We start from the raw sequence: 20,229 nt of genomic DNA, 5'->3' as shown, positions 1-20,229 counted from the left end.
AATCTGTCAGCCAGACAGGATTTTTTCTTTCTTTCTTTCTTTTTTGGTTGTTTTTGTTTTATTTTGTTTTGTTTTTAAGTTAATCTACTTTTCTGATAGTCCCCAGTTACGGCCACTGTCATCTTCCTCACAGGAGACACATCCCTTCTAAAACCCACCTTTTTCTGCACAGGGCTGGGCCTTCTGGAAGCCAAACCAAAAGCAGAAACAGGGTTTTTTGTTTGTTTGTTTAAAGAAACCAAAGGTGTGTGGGAATAACTGAAAAAAAAAAAAAAATTTAACCCAGGCAGAGAACACCCTGCGGTGGTGGTGCTCCTGCTGCTGCTGCTGCTTTCCGTGGAGGGAGGGACAGGAAGGGGGAGAGGGCACCTGGGAGAAAACAATGGGGTTTTGTCTGTCTGTCTGTTTGGATTTTTTGGTCGTAAGAAACCGGACTATAAACTTGTACCCTGCGCGCGCAGTTCATTTAGATCCTCTCGTGGATCTTTTCCACCTTCACAAACAACCTATCCAAGTCACTCCTCAGGTCATCCAGCAGGCCCTTGGCGGACTCCAAGTTGTTCTCGTTGGTTTCGATTTTGACGGAGTAGGCGACCAAACTGTCCACGGCAGTCCTGAGCATTTTCAAGTCTGATTCCACCTGGCTCACTGAGGATTTCAGGTTGTCGAGGGAGGACAGTCTGTCCAGGAAGTCCTGAGGAGGCAGGGCTCGGTCCTGGCTGAGCAGTGAGCGCACCTGCCCTCGCAGTGACTCCACAGTATTGGGGAGCTCACCCACGCTTTGCTTCAGCTCCCGCAGGTCGCTGGACAGCGTCAGCTGGGCGTCCCCCAGGCTCCTCACTGTGCTGGCCAGGTCGGATGTAGACCCCGGGCTCTCCAGATGTTCCTGCAGCACAGCCAGGCGCTGCTCATACTCCTGGCTCTTGGACAGGAGCGACTCCAGGCTCTCAGTGTGGCGCGCAGAAGCCACCTGCATGGAGTACACTCCATCCTCCACGTACTGAAGCCGGGCACCCAGGCCCTCCACCTGCCTCTGTAGCTCGTCTAAGGCTTTGGAGTCTTTGAAGACGGTGCCCTCCTCTGGCCCACGGGCCTCGGCCTTCAGCTGCTGCAGCTCTTCCTCCAGCTTCCTGATGTCCTCTGGGAGGCGAGAGGAGGACTCCTCAGACCGCAGCAGCTTCTCTGTGAGGGCCTGCAAAGCCAGGCGCTCCGAATCGGCCGCCTCTTTGAACGCCTGCTGCTCCTGTTTGAGGCTCACTAGCTCCCGGACCTCTGTGTAGACGTCAGACTCCATGGCTTGAAGGGAACTCTTCAAGGCCTCAATGTCCCTCTCCCTGGACGTCACAGAGGCCTGCACCTCCTTCACGGCTTCCTCCAGAACCTTCAGGTCCTGATGGCGATCCCCGTTGGATTCTTCCAGAGAGGAAACTTTCGCCTTGACGTCGTCTATTTCCTTCTGGCTCCTCTTCTGCACGTCGGTGAAGATGGCGACGTTGTCGTTGATGGACTTGGTGAGCTCCGTCAGGCGCTCCTCTACCGTGTTCTCCAGCGACGTGAAGTCCCGCTCCCGAGCATCCTTCACCACGTGGATCCCGTCCGACAGGTCCTTGAGGATCTCATCCTGCAGCTTCTGCAGAACTTCACTGATGCGGTTGATCTCGGTCTCGCCTTGCTTCACGGCTCTCTCCGTGAGATCCTGCTTATGCTGGGAGCTCCTCAGGATGGACTCGAAAGTCTCAAAGGTGGCTTGCAGAGACTGTACCTAAAACCCCAAAAATCCAGACGTTAGCCACAGGGAACCAACAGTTGGCGTGATTGACTGCATACGCTACCACTGTTTTCTGCCTTGCCGGCAATCGCCTTCCAAAGGTGGCTATTCGACGGTTGTGATGACCACCAACTGCAGGGCCCCTCCGGGTACTCCAGGGTCGGCTCGCTAACCACACCTGACCAGTCAGCATGGTCCATCTGCCTCTCTCAACCACTATTATCTCTCAGCCAAAACAACTAGCCATGGATGGACAAGTGACCGGCAGGCCGATGAGGTGGGCAAAAGGGTGAGGGAGGCCTGGAGCTGCTCAGACCAGCACAGGACCAACAGCCATTCATCAGTCAAGACAGCACATAGGGAGACAGAGCTGACACAAGGCGAGGACACACGGTGAGGACGTAGCTCAGCCCCTGAGAATAGGTACACCCAAGTGGGTCTACTAGTGAACTTTGTAGTTAGGGCCAATCAGGACGGTCTCATTCTCATAGCGTCTTTTCTCTCTCTTCCCTCCCTGCCCACCTCCCTCCCTCTATCACTCTGGGCTGGCTTTCTAGCTCTTGCTGCTGTGTGTCATATCACACATTTTCTCAGGAAAGAGCCTGAAGCACATGGAGACGCTAGGCACAAAGTTGAGACGACCAAGTCTCCAGGTCTGGGCCTGTCCCTTCCAGCTGTGTGGTCTTTGGCAAGTCACTGCCTGCCCTGGACATATGCGCATTGGGCCACGTGACTCTTTAGGGACACTCTGGCTTTTGTGAACACGCCGTGACTTTCTTTGTTGCTACAACACTCTGAACTAAGTTCAGCATGGACACACTGGGGGACAGAGGCCTTGCTGGTCAGGAACCTAGGCCTTGTCCTCATGTGACACCTGTAGCGTGTGGTGAAGTAAATAAATAAATAAATAAAATTAAATAAATAAAGGAAAGAAGAAAAGGAGTCCCAGAGTGTAGACTTGAACCTATAAGCCCTTAGGTCCAGCTATCCATTTCTGGAACATATAGAGGAGACCTGCTATGATGCTATGGGGTTGTTACCAGCTAAATCCAGTGTGGAGGGCTCTGTGGGATAAACGATGCCATTAACAGTAACAACTAAATGTATTTCAAAAAAAGGAGGAAGACCGAGATGCTGATTTAAACTAAGTTTAAGAGTTTTCAGGGGCAGGAGAGATAGCTCAGTGGTTAAGAGAACTGGCTGCTCTTCCAGAGATCCTGGGTTTCAATTCCCAGCAACCACGTGGCTGTTCACAACGTCTGTAACGCTAGTTCCATAGGATCTGATGACCTTTTCTAGCTTCCTCAGGCACCAAGCATGCACACAGTACCTAAATGCAGGCACAACACACAAACACATAAAATAAAAGTAAATATTGAGGGGGGGTCAGTGTTCTCTCAAGGGAAAAACAGTACAAGGGTATGAAACAGATTGCTTATCTAGCATTCATAAGGTCCTGGGTTCAAGCCCTAGCGCGTAATAAATTGGGTCTGGTAGAGGTAGAGAGATCAGAAGTTCAAGGGCATTCTAGGCTACACAGTGAGTCTGAGCCTGTCCTGGGGTACATGGAACACCATCTTACACCCCCGCCCCTAAGTGAGAACAATAAATAAAACAAGGGCTCTGGATCCAGACCTAGGTAGACAAATCTTAGATTAATGCTTTGCTGCTGTTTGATCCTGGACAAGTTACATAGTCTGTCTGCGTCTCAGTTTCCTCGGCTATGAGGCAGGACAAAAATAGTACCTGACTCACACTGATTGTCACCGTAAGAACTAAGTGAGTTTAAACACGAGGGCTTAGCTGTGTCTACCACTCAGTGGCCACGCAGCGCACAGCAGCTAGTGTCTCCATCACGGGAGAGCTTTATCCTAAGTTCCTCAGAGACTCGGGGATCCATGGCAGCATCTTCTACTCGACTCAACAGGCAAGAAACTGAGAACACAGTGGGTCTGCAGACAGGCTACGGTGGCCAAAAGGTGAGAAACTGAGAACACAGTGGGGCCGCAGCACATGCCCACCAAGTAACTGCCCTAGGAAGTCCGAAATCATAATCACTTCCCGAGTCCCAGGTCGTTAGCAAATGGGGGTCTGCGTCTCACGTCTCTTCTGTCTCCATGCAGCTGTCATTTTTAAGGTAGATGAGAATGGGGTTCTCGAGGGGAGGGGGCACCAGAAAGTAGATAATTTCCCTCCCCCGAATACAATCTGAGACAGACAGACGAGACTACTGAGAAGGTGCTAGAGAGAGATGACCTCTAAAACTGGGTTAGGAAATCTCAATGTCTGCCTGTTCTAAGCACAGCACTTAAAATAGAAGCAGGAGTGGGCGAGCCCGGCACCTGCAGCACGACAGGTTACTTTCAGCGTTTTCTCAATGGACCAAAAGAATGAAGGAATTCAGAGCAACGCCTGATAAAGCTTGGGCGGGCCCAGCTTCTACTGAATCCCAGGTTGGCTCTCTACAAGTGGCCTGGAAGTGATTTCGATCAGAGCACTATTACCAACCCCCCAAAGGAACCCAGGGTCTCCCTACGAAGGGCGCTGCCGTTGTTCGGCGTTACGCACAAAGAGCTCATGACAATTAATTTGCACTGAATGTTTGTTCTTCTGGTACATGCGGGATGTCCACTGTGTGGGAGGTGATAGGTAAAACAGCAGAGATAAAAGTTATGGCTAGAACTCCATCCCAGCCTTCACAGAGCTTTGCTGGGGTAAGGATGGACAGGCTAGTGCTACTGATTAAGGGCCAACAGTCAATAGAGGCATTTACTGTGCATCAATGCACTACCAGGGTGTTAGTGGTGGAGCCAAGCATCAAAATCCAAGAATTTTTGAGTTTTGGGTTTTTTTTGTTTTTTGGTTTTTTTTTGTTTTTTGGTTTTTTTTTTTTTTTTTTGGTTGGTTGGTTGGTTTTCGGTTTTTCGAGACAGGGTTTCTCTGTGTAGCCTTGGCTGTCCTGGACTCGCCTTGTAGACCAGGCTGGCCTCGAACTCACAGGGATCCATCTGCCTCTGCCTCCCGAGTGCTGGGATTAAAGACGTCATGCATGCTAGAACAGAGGTTGCCAACCACCTAAAGAAAAGCCCCAGCTCCCCTTCACAGAACCAAGCCGCAAGAAGCCGTACAGAACTCGCTCTCACAAGCTGCCCCTACCAGCCTCAACTAGTCCTGCTATAGCATTACGTGGCCTTGAGACGGACCAGGAACAGGAGAGGCTTATCTAGCGACTGGCTGGCCGATGAACTGCACCCTGGCCCCATTCTGAAGCCCTGGACCTGGTCACACCATTAAATCTTTTTAAGGGTGGTTACTATATCAACAGCTTTAGAGGCACGAGGATTCTTGGAAAGCCTGTGCACGGGTGTGCGGAGTACGCGTTCCTGTGAACGTGAGATGTGGCGTTGGCTATGCATACATGTGAAGGCCAGACGTTGACACGGCTCTTCCCAGAGGTGGAGCTCACAGATCTGGCTTAGACCAGCTGGCCAGTAAACTCCAGAGGTGTCTTCCTGTCTTGTTCCTCCCCAACCCTGGGTGTGGACTAGCAGGCCTAGCTTTTCACATGGGCCCTAGGAATCTGAACTCACATCTTAATGTTTTCACAGCAAGCCCTCTACTGATTGGGCAATCTCCATCTTCCTGCCCTCCTCCCCACCCCCACAATTCTTACAGATCATGATGGTACCTTCCTCTAGCTGGGGGAGAAAAAAAGAGAAACTGAGGCTCAGAGAGGAAAGTGATTTGCATACAACTGTGACAGGGAAGGGGTGAAACCCACAGAGAGGTGGGAAGGCGGTACAGGAAAACACCATCCAATTTCTTCAATCCGGATTCAAGACACCCCGATTTGGGCCTCAGTCTCCAACTTCCCCTGCACTTCCTGAATGTCAGTCACTCTGTCGCAGGAAGGCTAGCTGCCTTTCTGTCCTTCAGGAATATTCGAGACTGCCGGGTTAGCCATACCCCAATGCTCTTCACATTCCTTCTCCCAGCAGCTCTAGTGGCTGGCACCATCCCAACTGCCCAGACACAGCCGCAGGGGAATTTAACAAGCCCTTTCTTCCCGAAGTGTGCGTGTAAGTTACCCACCGCCGAAAGCTACTTAGTGTAGTTGTTTCACAGGCTTGATTCATGCCTTCTTCTCCTCCATATCCTCCACAGGGCCCACACAGAGCCACCCAACTACCGGGCTTCAATAAATATTATGACTGATTACCAAGTGTGTGGATGGAAGAGAGGAAACAGGGGCCAGCGATCAGCCTCCTCCACGCGGGGGTGGGGGATGGGGGTGGGGTGCAGGAGTGGGGTGGGGGAGGTCTTATGTTTTTAGGATTTATCAGGCAGAGCAGGACTGCTTACTTGATTCCGAGACATAAGTCACCTCCCTTGGCTTAAACCATTGGTGGGCTGACTCACTCCAGTTGCTCTTCCAGTCTTGGGAAGAAATTCCTAGTAGCTGCACACTCAACAGAAGTACAGACTTGGCCTGGCAAGCGGCATGCTGGGAAAAAGGAGGTTCCAGGCTCAGAAAGTGGCGGGATTTTTTTTTGTTGTTGTTGTTTGTTTGTTTTGTTTTGTTTCCGTCCAGCAACTGAGTTTCATTGAGCAAGGGCCGTGGGTGCAGGATGGAGAAGACACGCGGCCACAATTCTGCCTGGAAGGGCGGAAACTAAACCATTTTTATCTTGGGAGCTGGGTCCAGTCACTCCTGCCTGAAACAGCTCAATGGGGGAATCCTTCATCACGAAGTGGCCCAGACTTTTTCATACAAGATTCAACTTAGGCAGCTGTGGGGGCGGGGGGAGGTGTCTTCGTCAACTAATTTTTACGTCTCTAAACCTCAATAATTCTGTCCTGGAAAATGGGGTCAAAATTTGTCAGCCCTCCCTCTTCCTCCCTCCAGGGTTAACTCTTCGGATGAGAAAATAAAACACACGAGTAAGCCGTCTACACACCTCGAACACGTGACCTAATCATCTTTGGCCTTATGTTTCCTCTAAAGCTGGATGGAGTAGGCTACTTCAAAGGCCCACATGGGCTCACTGGTCCAGCTAAGGACAAGGGACCTAAAGATAGACACCATTTCATCTGAACTTAGTAAATGACTAAGCTCCCTAGCTTTTCCTCTTCCCCCTCCCCGCCCCCCCAAAAGCTCTGGGTCTATTAAAAACTGGCTCGGATGACTCCCACTGGCAAGAGCCAAGGTAAAGCCTTAACCAAAGGCTTTCAGGGATGCTCCGGTTTCCCTTCCAGCCTCCTTTTCAGGCAACGCTGCCCATTCAGCGGTCCCTAATGCAAAAAGAATGGGCTCCGTAGAGCCTGCCCGGCTCCCTTACAGGTCACCGCTAATGTCCTGTGACAGGCTCTTGGCCCACCCTTCCCCGATGGTCTGACCATCCTCACACCCTGCCCTGCTCTATCCCTCTCCACGACCATTAACAAAGCGGGTCTGGGACCGGCCTGGCTACTACGAAGCTGGGGTCTCCAGCTCTTGCCACAGGGCCTGGGCAGGAAAGGACAAGGTTCCCTTCAGGGAGGGCAGGAGTGGGGTACCGACCCAGTCAAAGCTGGGGTACCCACCTTCTGCTCGACGCCCTGCAAGCTCTGGCCCAGCTCATCCCTCTGACGGGAGAAGTCTTGGTGCCCGCGCCGGACCTGCTGGACCTCCTCCAGGACGTGATGGACACACCAGCCAGAGAAGGCGGCCGCCGCAACCAGGGCGAGGTAGAAGAGAAAGTTGAGCAGCCGGCCGAGCCTGCGCGAGCAGGACGCCGAGGACGCGGCGGCGGCAGCCGAGGACCTGCCGCGGTGGCCGCCCCGGTGCGCCTGATTCTGCGGGTGCTGGGGCTGGTGTGGCGCCGGCGGCTGCGGCTGGTGCGGCGCCGGCGGCGGCTTCTTCGCCACGTCATCCGCGCCGCCCGACGGGTGGGCGCCCTTGTCCGAGGGGCTCGCGGCGCCGTGGCCGCCCTTGGAGCCCCTTTGTTTGGCCGAGGGCATGGCGGCGGCGGCGGCTGCGCGGCGGGATGGGCAAGCCGGGGGCGCGCGGCCCGGGACGCTGGCTCGGGCTCCCGCGGAGGGCTGCGCGGGCGGCACGCGGGAGCGGCGTCGTCGTCGGAGCGGCCGGGAGCGTGGGGCGACCAGGAAGGAGGCCGGCCGCGGAAGGAGGAGGGGGCCTGGCTCCTCCGCCGCCGCGGCGCCGACCCCGCCTCCCGGGAAGGGAGGCCGAGCCCAGCCGGAGCGCCTGCCACGCAAGCTGGCCGCCGCCCCTCCTCCCTTCGCCGCGACCCCGCGGAGGGCGGGCGGAGCCGGGCAGGGCGAGGCTCGGGCGCGGCTGTCGGGGTGGCGGAGCTTCCTAATGCCTCGGCTACCCTCGAGTGGAGTCAGCAGGCGGGTGACCCTGAGCACTGTGCTGAGCGCCAGCCCCACCTGGGCGGAGAAGGAGCATAGGGGAGCGCGGGGAGACGACTCTGGAGCGTGGGGATCGGATGCCCTTCTCGCCCAATGCGAACCCAGGGACACCCCAACCACCCCTACCCCAAGGCCGCCGTGCAATCCCTCAGCTGAGCCAGACCTTGTCTCTTCCCCATGGTTTTTAGGCTAGAAGGACTCTGCACCTAAGCACCTTGGATATGGACTGCGACTTGTCCTAGTAACTGAGTTACTGTGAGGCCTCTTGGCCTGGCTAGTTGGTTGTAGACAACCTCCCTCTGTTTTCTTTCAGGGTGTCACACAGTCTCATCACAGCTCCTGTCCCTCACAGGCTTGGGGTTGAGTGTAGGGAAACCACCAGCACCCACACTTAAGAGGGACACGGGTCAAGGTTGTCACTCCCACGTTTGTAAGAAGAAATATAACAATACCAGGGCTTATCAATTGATATGGGTTCTGAAACCTTCGCAAAAACCTTGAAAGGTTGGGATTATATTTGCCCGTTTTATAGGAAAGACACAGGCTGAGCTTCAGGTGATCGGGAATGCCTCAAGGTCACACACAGCCATGATGGCTGCTGCTTCTGAAGCCCCATGGGACTTCACTTCTGTCTGGGCGGGGAAACTAGGGGCCCACTATCAGCTCAGATCCCGTGGCACCTGGCTCCGGGTGCCATCCTAGTGTGTGCCTGGCAGAAGTCGGGATGCTATTTCTTCTGTCTGTAACCTCCTCCCAGTCTGCTTAAGACGGAAAGCATTCAAAACAAAACTGCAATCTTGCCATCTCGAAAGGCAGGTTCAAATACCTCCACTCCCATACACATGGCTGTCACATGACTGTTACCTCTCTTGGGATCCGTTATCTCGAGGAGACAGTGCGCAGGCGCCTTTCCAAGGGCAAGTCTTTGCTTACGGCCCACTGTGTGCCACTGAGATGTCTGTGCACTGTTAAGAGTCAGTTTCCTTGAGGACAATCATTGCTTCTTGTTCTTTTCGTAGCTCGCCTTTAAAACCTGGATGGGCACCTTGGTGCATGCTACCACCACAGGATCTGCCTTACACCTGGGGGGGGGGGGGCAGGGGCGAGGCATGAGAATGAAGTACTATATATAATAAACCTAAAAAAACTTGGAGAGCAAACCTTGAGCTGTACATAGGGCAGCGGATGAAGAATAATTTGGAGAATGGATTTGCATACTGGGGGAACAAGAAGGTTATTTCTGAGGCGGAAGATGGGTGAGCCCAGGACAGCTGTCTTGGCTGGAGTGGAGTGCAGATTGCAGAAGGCCACAAAGAAGGTATCGAAGCAAGCGGGAGAGTCGCTGTAGTTGTGGGGGAAGTAGCACAGAGTAAATTAAATTTGGACTAGAACCTGCTCTAGTGAAAGCATCTGCTCTAGCCAGAATAGAATACCACTCTATGAGCTGAATAGTAGACCCTATAGCAGAAAGCCTCCTAGTTCAACAAAACACAGGATTTCTCAGCCTGAAGGACAAAGAGACAGGAGATGATTGTCCTACAATGGCCAGGACTACCTTGCTTTAAAAAATCCACCTAAATTCAGGATGTGCTGAAGATTACTGGTGTGCACAGACCCTTCTCCTCCATCATCTGTCTTGGGGGGTGGGGAGGGGGCCAGTATTTCAGGGCAGCCTGCTGGAACCCAGCCAAGCTCTGTCCTGGAGGCACCAGCCCTGTCTGCCCTTTGAGCCATGGCTTTGCCACCGATTTCCGTGACCTTGAGGAGTGGACTTAACCTCCCTCTCCGGATTTCAGGGCCACCCTCTCTTTAAAGCACACCTCTAGCACTCTTTCTTGGTATGACATTAATCTGTTCCTTAGAGAAAACAGTTGTTTAATTGTTAGTAAAAAACAATCAATGATGTTTAGTTTCTTTTTTTTTTTTTTTTTTTTTCTGCTGCTGCTGCTGTTGCTGTTGTTGCTGCTGCTGCTGCTGTTTTTAAGGAGTTACATGTGCAGGGCAGAGATGGGAATGGAAGGTTTCTCAGCTTTTTGCCTGGTGGATGCTGGAAGCATAGAGAGTGATGGGCTCAGTGAATAAAGTACCTTTTTCTTTTCTTCTTTTTTTTAATACAGGGTTTCTCTGTGTAGCCCTGGCTGTCCTGGACTCACTTTGTGAACCAAGCTGGCCTCAAACTCCCAGAGATCCGCCTGCCTCTGCCTCCCAAGTGCTGGGATTAAAGGCGCGCACCGCCACCACCCGCCTGCCTTTCAAAGGCACAGTTTGGTTCCCCAGAACCCTTGTTAAAGGCCATACCAAGCCTGGGAAGATGCCTTGGTGGATAAGAGCATTTGCTGTACAAGCATGAGGACCTGAGTTCAAATCTCGGGACCTACACAAAAAGCCAGGCTTGGCTGCAAGGGAGTGTAAGCCAAGCGCTGGGGAGGTGGGGAGAAAGGCGGGAAAGTGGTAAGGAGCCCAAATGGTCGCTGGGGCATGCTGACTGCCAGGCCAGCTCCAGGTTCAGTGATAGGGCAGACACTTGAAATCTTCTGGCACATGGATTTGTGCACTGGTACACACACACACACACACACACACACACACACACACACACAGTGGTGGGTGGGAGTAACCAGTGGATATAAACTGACCTGGGGGGGAGGGTCACATTCAGTTCCAGAACCTTCTGTGGAACATGATATCCCTGAACTTCAGTGACGTCATCTATCAAATGGAATGATAAGAGTGGGTTCACCAGTGACTGAGGATTGCAGGAATGACACCATACGACGCCAGCTTTATAGCAAGGTTCTGTGAAGGAAAGGTAGTTAATGCCGTTTGCACAGCCACCGGGAACAAGCAGAGCTCCACAGAGCTCCTGTGTCCAGATTTCAAGGATTTTCTTTCATCATCATCATTTCCGGGAGCTCCCCCCTCCACACTGTATGTGGCTCACAGACCACAGGCTGTGATTGATGTGTTTAACTTTAAAAGGCAGTCAGTGTTTTCTGAAGTAGGGTGTTTGGTCACACCCATAGGAGGAGGGGACCTACCCAGAAGCAGGGACTGGAATTTCTGGAGAGTTCCCTCCTGCTCTGCTGTCTTCTGTATGAGCACAGCACACATTCAGGGGACTTTCCCCTATCTGCTTCCTCATCTCAAGTCCTCCGTCCCTGTCTCCTTCACTGGCACCCTGAAGTGGGTAGCGTGGGATGAGGAATATGGATGAGAAACCAGACATGTCTTTTCCAGGAACCCTGCTGTGTCAGGACGCCTCCAGGCACCCTCATATTGCATGGACTAAATTATAAGGTGGGGTTCTGAGATTCTGAAGCCTTCTTGGTTTCCCACATTTCAGCCGGGAGTGCCTGGATAAAAAGACACCCCGGGAATGCCAATTGCTTCCTCTTTGTTCTGAGATGATAAGGTCCCCCGCCCAGAAGTCAAGCCACAAGTCCCCAGTGCTTTACAGAACCATCATTTTTCCTTGGAGACCCAGGACCACCCATCTCTCAATGCAGTGTATTAGCAAACCATTGTTAGCTTCTCCTTCAAATTATACCAAGCCTCTCCCTATTCCCCTGAGCTGTACCACGGATGCCCTCACACTTAGGTCACCGGAATGACCTCCAGCCTGACCTTTCTGTTTAAGGAATCCATGTCTTACTGTCAGTGGTCAGGACAAAGATTATCACGTGTCTATCAAAATACAAGTCATACTGTGTCACAGTTCTTTCCCATCCCCTTCTAGGACTTTCCAAGAGGTTCCTGCTCGCTGCCAGGCAGCCACACTGGCCTCTGCATCCTCAGCATGCTAGGCATCTTACTACCTAGGGACTTTTGTTCCCTGGCTCCCTTTTCTCTTGCCTGGTTAACCTTATCTCTTTGATTTTCTTCTTTTAAAGGCCACTTAGGCCTGTGTAAGCCTTTCCCCACACTCTCTCTCTTTGTGTTTCTTTGTTCTTTGTTGGTTTGTTTGTTTTTTGTTTCTAAAGTCAGGGTCTCTCTGTGAAGCCTTGGTTGTCCTGGACTCACTTTGTAGACCAGGCTGGCCTCGAACTCACAGTGATCCGCCTGCCTCTGCCTCCCGAGGGCTGGGATTAAAGGTGTGCACCACCATGCCAGGCTTGTTTGTTTGTTCTTATCTGTTTCTTCTCACAGATTTAAGCTCTGAGCTCGGTGAACAAAATGCTCCTCAACTTTCTATCCCTAGTGTCTGGAATGATGGCAGGCATAGAGTAGATGCTCAGCAAATGTTATGACTATCACATCACTAAAACCCCTTTATGTAAGAGCCAGAGGATGGGAGGAGTGCTGTAAAAATGTTATCTACACGACATGTCACGGCCATTGCACTCGTGAACTCATAGCAGCTAGGGTTACCTGCACAGGATCAAGCCTGCCTAAATCGGGGCGTAGATGGGGGAGGTACTCTCCAAGCCCTACCCTTTAGTGAGGAGTTATTGGCAGTTGATAGCAGGTTGGGGATAGTTCCCAGGATCTGTGAATGGCCCCACCCCTATGCACATATGGACAACACTAATTTGGCTCAGTGGGGTTCTGGTTTTTTTTTTTTTTAAGACCATGAAATTTGGATGGGGGAATGGGGGTGGTTGCAGGTTATAAAATCAAAATGCTTTTTATACATGTATAACATTCTCAAAGAATAAATAAATATATATTTTTCCAAAGAAGAAAGCTCTGTGAACACCAGCATTCATCTCTCTCTCTCTCTCTCTCTCTCTCTCTCTCTCTCTCTCTCTCTCTCTCTCTGCTTCCTGACTGTGAGTACAATGTGACAAACTGCCACCATGACTTCCCTACCTTCATGCACTATATAGACCCTTGAACTACAGACCAGAATGAACTCTTTCTACCTTAAGGCACTCCTGTCAGATGTGTGGGCAACAACAACAAAAACCCCTAATTAATATAAAGGGTATTCCCCTGGGAAACACTGGGCTAGATAACTAAACACACGTGGTCCGAGATCAGTACACACAAATCTGGGGAATCGCAGACGTGCCTGGGCAACAGCAGCACACACTGCTCCTGCAGAGGATCTGAGCTCAGCTCCCAGCACTCCAGGCAGATCCAAGTGCCTCTGGCCTGTAAGAGCACCTGCACGCCTGTGCACGCAGCCTCACACAGAATACATGCAATTTAAAATAATAAAAAGGAATCTTCAAGGACCCAGAGAGATGGCCCAGGGGTTAAGAGCACTTGTCGCTCTTGCAGAGGACCCAGGTCTGCTACTCACAACGTAGCTTTCAACCAGCTGGAACACCAGTTCCATGGGATCTGATTGACCTCTTCGGGCACCAGGCGTAGATGTGGTGTGCATGCATACATTCAGGCAAAACGCTCATACACAGAAAATAAATAAATAAATCTAAAATCTTCTGTAAATCTTTTTTAAAAAATCAACTGTACGTAAATGCGCCGGCAGTGAAGAATAAATTTTTCAAAACCAATCAACAAATAAAATCCCTCTAAGGTCATTCCTTCGATAGGATATCACATTACTAAAATCCACCCATCCAGGGTCTTTTCTTTCATAAGACAATCATACGGAGGAGCAATGGAGGAAGGATGCAAGGCAATTTCCCAGACCTTCCATATGATGATGGTGATGCTGGCAAGGGTGCTGATGGGAGTGGAATGGTTGATGACGGTGGGTATGGGATGGGATGCTGCTGCTCATGCTAACTGCCATGATGGTGACGCCAAGAGGCTGGAGGCTGACACGGTAGGGCTGCACGGAGCCTGTAGTAACCAATACATGACCTTGTGAGCTCAGCTCAGCCTGCCAGTGGAAAGTCACTTCCACGTTGCTCCTTCTTATGACACTGTAGTGGGTGTGTCATAGACAGAGAAAGAAGCTCAGAGAATCAATGGTTGAGCATGGCAGGTCTAATTCCTTCACAGCTAGTTCCTGCTCTTTTCCTTTCTTCCTTTAACCCCTTCGTACTTTTTATACAGGAAACTGTGCTTCCCCGATGTTGACATTCCTTCTGGAATTGATCTTGTTGATGTTCTTCTTGCCTCTGCCTCCAACCATACCTCCAGCATTCATCACGGGCTGACACAATTCCTAGTTACTCACTGCTAGCCAGTCCAGAACAGGGCAAAGACTGTGGCCTCTTCCTTCCTTTTTTCTCCAGAGCGAGGCAGCTGTTTTAGTTGGGGCTTCTAGTGCTGCCACTGAACCACTGAGACTAAAAAGCAAGTTGGGGAGGGAAAGGTTTATTTGGCTTACACTTCCACATCCCTGTTCAACATCGGAGGAAGTCAGGGCAGGAACCTGAAAACAGGAGCTGATGCAGAGGCCACGGAGGAGTACTGCTTGCTGGTTTGCTTCCCGCGGCTTGCTCAGCCTGCTTTCTTGTAGCACCCAGAACCACCTGCCCAGGATGGGCTGATCCCTCCCCATCAATCACTAACTAAGAAAACGCCTCACAGACTTGCCTACATCCCAATCTTATGGAGACATTTTTCTTAATCGATGTTCCCTCCTCTCAGATGACTTTAGCTTGTGTCAAGCTGACACAACACTACCCAGCACAGTGGCTCACTTGGCTAATGAGAGACACCCAACGCAGGATGGATGGACAGACGAGTGAATGGGTGGCATATAAGTTTGTCCAATTTCTAGAAACCACAGCACAGACTGGCTTGGATGATGGATATTTGTTTTCTCAGGGTTCTCGGGGCTAGAAATAAGAAATGAAGGTGTCAGGAGGTTCGGTTTCTTTTGAGGCCTCTTTTCTTGGCTGGTAGATAGTTACTTTTACTGTGTCCTCTTCCAATCTTTGCTTTGTGCGTAACTGCCTCTTAGGTCCCTCTGTCCTCTTTTGGTAAGGACACGAATCGGGTTAAATCAGGACTCGCTCTAAGGACCCCATTTTAACTTAACCCTTTAAAAACAGTCTCCAATGCAGACACATTGGTGTCTACTCTTTGTAAAGCTGCAGCTTAGGCACTAACGGTATACTAGAGTTACTAGAGGGCTTTCACATATGAATGTCGGAAGACAGCTCGGCCCATGATTGATGGGTGGATGGGTGTGACGGTGTATGATCTAGAATGCTAGCTTAGTTTTCTTTCTTTCTTCTTCCTTCATTTCTTTTTTGTTTGTTTGTTTGTTTGTTTGTTTTTCCAAGACATGGTTTCTCTGTGTAGCCCTGGCTGTCCTGGGCTCACTTTGTAGACCAAGCTGGCTTGGAACTCACAGAGATCCACCAGCCTCTGCCTCCCTGAGTGCTGGGATTAAAGGTGTGCCCGGCTTGCTAACCTAGTTTTCAATATTCTCCCTTGTCAGGTGGGCACTCACCCTTTAGACGAGGGGAATATCAGGAAAGTTTAGTGGAAGTAGGGTATTATATGTAAATGCGATGATTTATAAGAGGTTCGAACACCACGTTGTAAATATGTGTTGTTAATTTAGCAAAAATTGAATAGAAGGTGTAAGTGGCCATGACAGATTCCTAGGAAATTGAGACAGAGTAAAATAAAAACCCTACTCCCAGCTAAGTGCGGTGGTCCACGCCTGTAATCCTAGCACTGGGGAGGCAGAGGCAGGCAGATCTTTGTAGGTCTGGTCGGCAAAGAGAGTCCAGGACAGCCAAGGCTACACAGAGAAACCCCCTTAGGGGGAAAGATAAAAAAAAAAAAAAAAAAAAAAAAAAAAACCAGAAAGAAAGCAAACAAAAAAACCTACTACACAAGAATTTTATCCTGCCATGCCCCATCCAAGTATCTCCTACAGCTTCTTATTGTAACCAAACCACATAGCAGGAGGGAAGGAGGAAGGGAGGGAGGGAGGGAGGGAGGGAAGGAAGGTGTGGCGATCCTGCCTCCACAGCCTACCATTTCTGGGGGTGGGATGAGGGGAACAAAAAACAAAAGGAAAGCAAACAAAAAAACTAACACACAAGAATTTTATCCTGCCCTGTCTCATCCAAGTCTCTCCTACATCTCTTTTTTGTAACCAAACCACATAGCAGGAGGGAGGGAGGGAGGGAGGGAGGGAGAGAGGGAGGGAGGGAGGGAGGGTAGGTGGGCGTGGCTCTACGCAGTCTGCCAGCCCTTGCCCTCCAGTTTTTGTTCTTTGTTCAGGTTCTTCTACCCAGCCATCCAGCCTGGAAATCCCACTGCCCCCTTCTCCGGGGGAGATTTGGTCCCCAGTGCCCTTCTTTTTCCTCAAGCTGCACCTCCCTAGCCGCTACCACGTGGGCCTGAGCAAAAGTGCCTGGTCCTGTCTGGGAAGACACAGCACATGGTTCTGGTTGGCTGCCAAACTTCTCTAAGCCTCAGCTTTCCTCATTTTCCCTGGACCTATTAAAATGCCCATTGCATACACATATATTATACACATATGTGTGTCATATATAAATCTTTCATTGAGGTGTGCCAACTAAGTAAGATCAGGTCTCTATCACTCAGAAACTCCCGGGTATCTTCAGCTATGTAAGACAAATATCCAATATGCACGCCCCCTACACTGGCATTCACAATCCCTAAGGCCTAAGGTACTAGTGGGGTCTTAGTGAAGTATTTGTGAAGCACCCAGCATGCTTTGCTTCAAGAGGATGTCTATTATGGAAGAGTTAGTTTATTGCCTGATCTCTCCTCAGCACAGGCCTCTTGTGCACACCGTTAGCAGAACCGTCCTGTTGCTAATCACTGGGTAGGGAACGCACATTCCGAGGAAGCATTTCTTCCATTCAATTCACATGCTGACTGAACAATTCTGATTATGTGACCCAGGTGCTGACTGAACAATTCCGATTATGTGACCCAGGTGAGCAGATGATAGGGGTGAACAAAAAGGTCCAAAGTTCCTGTCTTCTGGGCTTTTCGGGCTAGCAGCTGAGATCAGGCAATAGCATACCCATCAAATATGGGGTCCTAGGCAGCACTAAGTGCTAATCAGGGCAAGAAGAGTGAAAAGGGAAGACTGGGTGGGGGATGGGATTTATGACGTTAGATTATGTGGTCAGATAGACCCCACTGAGAAGGCAACTTCTGCCGGATGTGGTGGCACACCCCTTTAATCCCAGCACTCAGGAGGCAGGTGGATTGCTGTGAGTTTGAGGACAGCCTGGTCTACAAAGCAGTCCAGGACAGCCAAGGCTACACAGAGAAACCCTGTCGAGAGAGAGAGAGAGAGAGAGAGAGAGAGAGAGAGAGAGAGAGAGAGAGAGAGGCAACTTCTGAGGAAACCAAACAAACAAACAAAAAATAAAAATAAAGACGTGTGAGGTCCGGCCAAAAAATTATTGAGGTGGGGGGAGGGGAAAGGGAGCAGGGGCTTTTGGGTAGAATGAGTACAAAATGCTAAGATCGTGTGGTGCATCCAGGAAATGGAAGAGACCAGTCTAGACAGTTTGTGTGACCAATTCATTCCATAATATTTTACTGTTTATCAAATACAAGGGAACCGAGGCTGGCACACAGCTCTCTGCACATTCTTAACATTGTCTTTATGGATCACTGCCACGGGCTCTCTCCCAGTACCGTGGACCCCATTGACCACATCAGTACCTGGTACCTACCAGGAGTTCAGAACCCTGGGGAACTGAGTCTCACCAGCTGAACCCATCCTCCTAGACCACCCATGCCTGTTGCACTGGAGACTTCTTGGGTCCTTACCTGGGCCTTTTGTTGTGAAGATTCTTAGATCTTAATTCCAGAACTGTTAGAAATGCAATGTGACATCCCCTTGGCCAAGTTCCTTTCTACTCTTCCAAAGAGATAAAGGGAGTGCTTTATACGTTACCGGTCCATGGCTAGCAGGTGCCTGAGCCTTGGGCCGGTGGCATCCATGTCAGTGCTGATGACTGGCAGCCAGCACTAGGAGAGGGCTGTTTGAGGCTTAGCTATGCCTTCCAGCTTTGAAGGTGACTGACAAAGCAATGAAATGGACTCACAACAACAACAAAAAAATTTCACCACTGATGAGCATTCCAGTAACCTGGGAACCTTTCCAGTACATAGAAGAGACAGGGAGCCACTTAATGTCTCTTCGAGTTTCTTAGAGGACTTGGTGACTTGAGATAAGCCTTATTCTTTCCTCACAATGAAGAGTCCATGTTACAATTTAGCTTAAGCCGGTCTTGTTTCAATAAACCCAGCTCAATCCCCTTACGCTTGCTTCAAGGGCATAAAATACCGTTCATCTTTTGACCTATTTCTTTGATGCCCAGGAAAGGAGAATTGGACATGAACTTCCCTGATAGGAGGCTCTCATTCGTCCCCTGCAGCTCAAGTTCACCCACCAGCATCCAGGGATTTTTTTAAATTATTTTTAATATTTATTTATTTATTTATTTATTTATTTATTTATTTTGGTTTATCTGTGTAGTCTTGGCTGTCCTGGACTCACCTTGTAGACCAGGATGGCCTTGAACTCACAGCGATCCACCTGCCTCTACCCCGCCCCCTACCCCCCCACCCCCGCCCCCCGAGTGCTGGGATTAAAAGTGTGCACCACCACACCCGACTCCAGGGATTTCTAAGTCCCCATCTGAAGCCTAGGCTTTGGGGTGCAATCAGTGTGACAGGCAGAAGAGCATTTCTCCAACTGCCCCAATGTTATCTCCCTAGTTTCCTAAAAGACCTCCAGGCATCATGCCTCTTCCTAACCCGTACCCCCTTCCCTGTTTTCCCTCCCCCTCTGTCACTGGCACCTCACCAGCAGCTGTCTCTACCCAACCAAAAAGCTGCTCTCTGAGGAAGAAACTGCTAGGTTTAGAGTGAGAAAAGGCAATCTCATTTAGAAGAAAAGTAAGCTGAGGCCCACCACTGGGTCCAATCGAGAGTCGAGGAGCGCATGTATCTGATTTCCGGGTCCCTACTCCTTTCTGTTAGCCGTGCAGCTTTTTGAATGGGTGACCTCCAAGGAATCCTCATCTGCTGTTAATCTCAACATCAATATTTGGCATTAACTTAGAATACCAGGCAGCACAAAAAGTCATTTTTAAATGACTACTGCGCAGAGGTGAGTTCTCAAGTACTTGCTGAACAGAAGAGCTGTCGATAAATATTTGTCAAACCGTAGAATGAATATCAATGCCATAAGAGCAAAGGTTGGTGGCTCCTGGGAGAAGGAAGAAGGTATTTTCCATCCTCCAGAAATGAATCTTGACTCTGAAAAGAGTCTTGAGATGAGGACCTTTTCTCTAGAAGAATAACTGGGTTGCTTTCCTAACAGTGAACCTGGGTTCACAGGCCAAGCTGCCCAGGGCTGAGATCAGGTTCGTGACTGGGCTAAGGTGCCCTGCCACGGAGCCAGGCTTATGAAGCTGTGGAGCTATGCAGCCAAAGAATTATGAATTTGTGAAGCTGAGGCCTGTGTGGAGTTCTTGTTTCTCTTTGGTCCTCTGAGACAGAAGTTTATCTTCTGTAAAAAGAGAGCCTTCAGTACCACAGGGCCTCTCACAATGCCTTCCCTTGCTCATCTGAAGGTGTGTTTGCATGTTTTCTCTGGAAATACCTTATATTTCTTCATCCTGAAGTTAGTAACCAGGCCAGTCTAGCAAGGGTCAAAGGTTCAGCCGACAGGAAGAGGAAAGAATGCACACAGCTGTCAAGAGCTGAGCTCTGCTTTGAGTTGCCACTGACTCATCCCAAGCCTAGTAGATAAATTTGTGGAGAGAGAGAGAGAGAGAGAGAGAGAGAGAGAGAGAGAGAGAGAGAGAGAGAGAGAGAGAGAGAGAAAGAGAAAGAGAAAGAGAAAGAGAAAGAGAGCAACCAAGCCATCTAACAGCTTGCCAGTGTGGATAAGATTGAAGCCCGCCACTACCCAAGTTCACAACTAGACTTTGTGGGTTCTCTGCCCCTTGGGTTCTCTGCCCCCTTGAGGTCATTTCTGCATCTTTCCTCTTCCTACACTGTGACAAAAGTGAGCCTTTGCTTTGCTGCCCTCTCGCTTGGCCAGGGTGGGTTTCCTCTGCTGTGCAAGAGCCTGTGGCTAACCTCTTGTCAGGAACTGTGTAAACTGTTTGACACCAGCCCTGGTGGACATATTTAGCCTATGGGAATCTAAAAACACTACAAATCCG

General features: G+C 50.4%; 1 protein-coding gene across 1 annotated transcript; it reads right to left on the bottom strand.

The window, feature by feature from the left end:
* Positions 1-298: 298 nt before the first annotated feature.
* Positions 299-7,781, bottom strand: Ckap4 (cytoskeleton associated protein 4). Its single transcript, XM_051139683.1, has 2 exons — positions 7,352-7,781; positions 299-1,762 (listed from the first exon to the last, which is right to left on the bottom strand). The coding sequence occupies exons 1-2, from the start codon at positions 7,766-7,768 to the stop codon at positions 467-469; spliced, it is 1,713 nt and encodes a 570-aa protein (XP_050995640.1). The 5' UTR covers positions 7,769-7,781; the 3' UTR covers positions 299-466.
* Positions 7,782-20,229: the final 12,448 nt, after the last annotated feature.

This window comes from Acomys russatus, chromosome 31 (assembly GCF_903995435.1).
Source record: "Acomys russatus chromosome 31, mAcoRus1.1, whole genome shotgun sequence".
In the NCBI taxonomy this organism is placed as follows: domain Eukaryota; kingdom Metazoa; phylum Chordata; class Mammalia; order Rodentia; family Muridae; genus Acomys; species Acomys russatus.
Note: the sequence above shows the minus strand (reverse complement) of the source record. Positions and strands in the feature narration are given on the sequence as shown.